This window comes from Euprymna scolopes, chromosome 1 (assembly GCF_053919585.1).
Source record: "Euprymna scolopes isolate OS-2025 chromosome 1, ASM5391958v1, whole genome shotgun sequence".
Lineage (NCBI taxonomy): Eukaryota > Metazoa > Mollusca > Cephalopoda > Sepiida > Sepiolidae > Euprymna > Euprymna scolopes.
This window is the reverse complement of record NC_136482.1, coordinates 2,066,018-2,072,017: the sequence shown is the minus strand read 5'-3', so window position 1 is coordinate 2,072,017 and position 6,000 is coordinate 2,066,018. Positions and strand designations below refer to the sequence as shown.

Here is a 6,000-nt window from a genome sequence, read left to right as displayed (position 1 = left end):
ATAGAAGCCAGAAATAACTGTAAGAAAAAATAGCGACAGCTAAGAGAGAATTTACGGAAACCACTAAAAAACGCATCGAAGCACAGAGATTAGGAACCCGCGACTTCTGGAAAATCTACAAAAGTGTAGTAAATAATGGGCAATCAACAATTCCCCAACTATCCAACAATCATGAGCTTGTTTGCTCTGCAACCGAGAAGGCTAACATGCTTGCCAGTCGGTTTGCCTCCAACTCCACACTGGACCCTGCCAACCACCCCCTCCCTGATTTTTCTTAGTGGACAGACGCCACACTAGACGATCTGAAAATCACCCCTTCTCAGGTGCATGCTATCAAAAGAAATCTTGACACTGCAAAAGAATGTGGACCCAGCTGTGCTATTAAAAAAGTGCACCGCCGATGTAGCTCCAGTTCTTTCCAAACTTTACAACAAATGCCATAATGAATCTTGCCTTCCTGCCTGCTGGAAAACCGCTTCTGTAGTGCCAGTTTTCAAGAATTCTGGCGAAAGAACTGACCCAGTAAATTATCGCCCTATTAGCCTCCTCCCACTTTTCGCCAAAATGTTTGAGACAATAATTAACCAAGCTCTAGTGTATCACCTTACAGATGCTAAACTTCTGATTGACCGACAATATAGATTTAGACAAGCCCGTTCAACAGCAGATATCCTAACTGTAATCTCTGAACGTATATACCAGTCACTGGACAAAGCTGGGGAGGGTATAACACGAAGGTTTTCTCAGGAAAATCAGATCATACGGTATCACTGGAAGAATTCATGACAGAATTAAATCCTTCTTAGATAAGAGAAAAATCCAGGTTGTCCTCGACGGTCGTACATCTAAACAATATGATATAAATGCGGGAGTGTCTCAGGGGTCTATCCTGGGACCTCTGTTATTACTAATATTCATAAATGACCCCCCTGACAAAATTGTCTGTAAGATGGATATATATACTGATGACAGTACACTCTATAACAGATACGACAGGAAAACAAATGAACACATATCTAAAGAAATGGCAGAAGCATTAGAGGATAACTCCCGACCTGTAGTGGAATGGGGACATAAATGGATGGTCACATTCAATGATGCAAAGACTAAACTCGTTTCCTTCAATAATTACAAGAAACCTTCTCTACCACGAATAGAAATGGCCAATGACTCTTTATCTGAAAGCACATCTTTTAAACTCCTCGGCCTAACGCTCTCAGGAAACATGAGTTGGAACAATTACATCGAGAGTATCGCCAGGTCCGCTGCGAAGAAGGTAGGTTCTCTCTACCGTGCTAGAAAGATACTAACGCCCGAAAGTATCCTATACCTCTATAAGGCAACCATTCGCCCATGTATGGAGTATTGTTGTCATATTTGGGCTCGTGCATCTACCACTAGTCTCTCGCTCTTAGACAAGGTTCAAAAGAGAGTCGCCAATCTGATTGGTCCTGAACTGTCATCTAAACTTCAGCCTCTGTCCCATCGACGAAATGGTGCATCCCTCTGTCTGTTCTACAAGTAATTTACCGGTGAATGCTTTGACGAACTGCAAGCACTTGTGCCCCCTCGACGTAAATACCCCTTACAAACCCGACAAGCAGCTAAATCCCACCCCTTCACAGCAGAGATCCCTTGATGTAAGAGAGCCTTCTACTCCAGTAGTTTCTTCCCCAGGACAGCTAGACTTTGGAATTCCCTGCCAGTCTCTGCTTCCCCAACTGTACTGACATGCATAAGTTCAATTGCAACTTGAACCGACATATTGCTGCCCAACTCCCTACACAGTACCCCTGATGCCTATGTCCTTGATAGTAGCCCCCTACAACATAGTGGCAATGTTTGGGGGTGAAAATGTAATCAAAAAAAAATTAAAAATGTAAAAAAAGTTCATGTGACTTACGTTTGTTTTATAAGCTAAAACTCGTGAGATAAGAAGTGGATAAGTTTAATCCGGATCTTACGTTTAACTACAGAGAAAATGGCGATCGCTATTTTCAATATGGCTCCAGCTTTAAAGTAAATTGTTGCAGGTTTGCGAACGGTTTATTCTCTTGCAATTATAAGCTTCTATCGATTAACATACCGTATCGCTGCCTTTGAGCAGGATTGAACTCAGAACTTCAAAACAGTGTGCATACTTTAGAAAACGAATTCGTCGCACCGGAATTGTTTCTAATGCTGAAATGCGTTACAAATCCTATGGTGGTTTATAATCTAAAAAAAAAGTTCACCTGAAGAAAGTCAGAGAGCGAAGTATGATAAAGGACACCAAGATGAAGAATACTAAAGGTGGAAATATGGATATTGAACGGAATTGGCTTTGATTTCATTTTTGTAAATTATATGATAAATAAATTATATTAGTTGAACATTTTATTTATCCTGCAAATATTACTGTATACCTTTTGTTGCATATTTATCTAAGTGATATTTAAATTATCAAATGATATAAAGTTTTGAACTGAGTTTCATCATTGGATGTGTTATAGTATAATTTTGAATTTTACATAACCGGATATCAAGAATTGTCTCTACTTCCGATATTGCATATTTTTCAGGTAATTATTACGGTATTTATTTTAAGAATTTTTACATTCTTAATTTATAAATTCAATATGCAAATTATGGAAGAAAATCAGCAGATTATCTATGCCATTATTGCGGGTAAAATTTCTTCCTTGCACCAATTTTATATTCCTTTCACGAAGATTAAAATCACGATGATGCACTTTATGTCCAGAATTATAATTTTAATTTGGATCAAAATTCATTAAATGAACTCGATTCCTGAAGATTTCGAAATTTTAAAAGTTAAGCTAATGTCTTATGTCTATGGATCAAATTCAATACAAATGTGAAATATTTTATTTTTCAAATTTGAAGCTGTGTCCAGATTATGACCATAAAAATCTGCCAGAGAAAAACATTATGTCCAGAGGAAATAAAACTGAGAAAATGTTAATTCTTAATAATAATTATTAAAATTTGATAAAAATTGGTTAAAATATACGAACGCTTTCATCTTTTTACCCCTCTCACTTTTCCATAAAACTTCCGTTCAATCTCAAGAGACAATGGATGCCCCAGTAAGTGTACCTGCGTGTGTAATTGTGATACAAGGGTTTTTTTACACGGTGGTCACCACTTATCAAGGCCCGGAAGCCACTCAGGGATAAGGGTTATTGCAAGTACAGTAGGTTAGTGTGGAGATTTGATGAAGTGTTTACTTAAGGTGGCGGTTCATTAGGAATTTGTTAACGTTGGACTTGAGCACATCCAAGTTGTAGTCCGGTGGGAAGCAGGCAGACGGAACAGAGTTCCACAGGCGTGCAGTTCTAAGAAAGAAGCTTTGTTCATGGAATCCACGTTTTGATTTAGGCACAGATATAGAGTGGGGGAAATTTTTCACAGTGGATTCAGCTAGACGGGTGTTTTTCGTGAAAGATTGGCGAGGGGGGACCAGAGATTGGAGTTCAGACGAGCACCTGCCATGGAAATTACGATAAAAGAAGGATAAGCTCGCAACGTCTCTTCTGTGGGAGAGAGGTTGCAGGGTAGAGAAAAGGGCATCCCCCACTAAGCCACGAAGTCTATTTTGTACTCTGTCAAGGCAGGATAGGCTGTTTTAGCAGCTCCTGCCCAGATATGGCAGCAGTATTCCATCCTTGGACGTACTTGGCTTTTATATAGATAGAGAATTGCATCAGTAGTGAGATATCTTCTGGAGCGGTAGAAGGATCTCATCATCTTTTCAGCGACCTTGGCAACAGACTTGGTGTACGTGTTCCATTTCAGATCAGGAGTAAAGGTCAAACCCCAACCACACCTCTCTTGAATCGGCACTGCTTTAGTCCAATTGCAAGGAGTAGGCCGAAACGACTGGAAACAATAAAGAGATAAGCGGAGAGGACATACAGCACCTAATTTTTTTTTTAATTCAATTTTCACCCCAAACAAGGCACAGTCCCACTTTGAAGCAGGGGGCTACTATCAGGGACTTAATTAGCGGGGTCATTATGAAGGGAGATGAGTAGAAAGATGTTTGTTAACATTACACTTGAACTTCTGCATATCATTGCAGTTGGGAAAGCAGAATCCCAGAAGGGAGTTCCAAAGACCCGCAGTTCTGGGGAAGAAACTATTGGAGTAAAAGGCTTTCTTGCGCCTAGGGATCTCTACTATAAAGGGATGAGACTTAGTAGCTTGTCGGATTTGTCGGGGGTAGTTAGGTCGGGGAGGTACAAGTGTTGGCAGTTCGTCAGAGCATTCACCATTAAAGTATTTGTAGAACAGGCAGAGGGATGCAACATCTCGTCGATGGGACAGAGGTTGAAGCCTAGATGACAGTTCAGGACCTATCAGGTTGGCGACTCTCTTTTGAACCCTGTCCAGGAGCGAGAGACAAGCAGCAGATGCACCAGCCCAGATGTGACAATAGTACTCCATACATGGGCGAATGGTTGCCTTATAGAGATATAGGATACTGTCAGGCGTAAGTAGTTTTCTAGCATGGTAGAGGGAGCCAACCTTCCTTGCAGCAGCCTTGGCAATGCTCTCAATATATCTATTCCAGTTCATATTCCCTGTAAACGTTAGGCCAAGGAGTTTAAAAGAAGTACTTTCAGATAAAGAGTCATTGGGCATTGCTATTGGTGGTAGAGAAGGTTTCTTGCAGTTATTAAAGGAAACAAGCTTAGTCTTAGCAGCAGTGAATGTGACCATCCATTTTTGTCCCCATTCCACTACGGATTGGAGGTCATCCTCTAGTGTTTCTGCCATTTCCTTGGATATGTGTTCATTTGTTTTCCCCTCATATCTGTTATAGAGAGTGGTGTCATCGGCAAATATACCCATCTCCGAAACAATTTTATCAGGGAGGTCATTTATGAATATCAGGAATAATAGAGGTCCAAGGATAGACCCCTGAGGTACTCCTGCATTTATGTCATATTGTTTAGATGTACGACCGTCGAGGACAACTTTGATTTTTCTATTACTTAAGAAGGATTTAATTACATTCTTCCAGTGATTCCATATGATCTAATTTTCCTTAGAAGACCATCGTGCCATACCCTGTCAAAAGCCTTAGATATATCAAGGGCCACCGCTCTACCCTCCCCTGTTTTATCCAATGAACGGTATATACGTTCAGAAACTACAGTTAAGATATCTGCTGTTGAACGGGCTTGCCTGAATCCATATTGTTTGTCAGTCAGGTGTTTAGCAGCTGTTAGGTGCTGGACTAGGGCTTGATTAACTAAGGACTCACATATTTTGGCGAAAAGCGGGAGGAGGCTAATGGGGCGATAATTTGGTTGGTCAGTTCTTTCACCAGAATTCTTGAAGACTGGTACCACAGAGGCGGTTTTCCAATATGGTCACCCATTTTAGTGGTGACCAGGCTTAACCTTTCTTAACTTCGGTGATCTAACGGAAACCGGTGAGTTTACGTGATTATTACGTATATAAGACTAAGCTAAACCCAATATAACCAACACTGCGACACATTACGTAAAGCAGCTAAGTTTAGAAGTCAATCATATAAATACAAATAATGATAGCAAAGGTATTATAACTAGAAATATATTACCTGCTTTTCTTTTTGTTTCATCTGCAGATTCTTTTTTAACAAATCAAGTTTATTGGAAACTTCTTTCAGTTCTTGCTGTTTCTTGCTGAGTTCCACCATTTGTGTCTTCCAGATATTCTGGGCAGAAGACAAACTTTCTTTCTTTGGGGCGACAACCTTTAAAAAAGATTATGAGATAACTTTTAGGCAGTCATTTCGAATGAGATATTCTAAAGATTATTCTTTTTTGCTGTCAGCAACGTGTAGTATATTTTTTAATAACACTCTTCATATATCCTGTCATCAGTCAATTAAAAAGAATTTCTTCTAGATTGGGACAAGATTTTATATGATTTTTCTCAATCCAGGGTGCCTTGTTTTTCGAGAGATGAATTTTCTCTACATAAAAGATAAAATTTTGTAAAACT

The 6,000-nt window shown here is 39.7% G+C and overlaps 1 protein-coding gene across 1 annotated transcript in view; it reads right to left on the bottom strand.

Moving 5' to 3' along the window:
• The window catches only part of LOC145244699 (dynein axonemal heavy chain 3-like), a 382,877-nt gene that overhangs the window by 96,131 nt on the left and 280,746 nt on the right, over positions 1-6,000 (bottom strand). Inside the window, exon 57 of the mRNA XM_080107154.1 lies at positions 5,594-5,749. Within this exon, the coding sequence (XP_079963280.1) occupies positions 5,594-5,749 (156 nt within the window). The remainder of the gene's footprint in view (positions 1-5,593; positions 5,750-6,000) is intronic.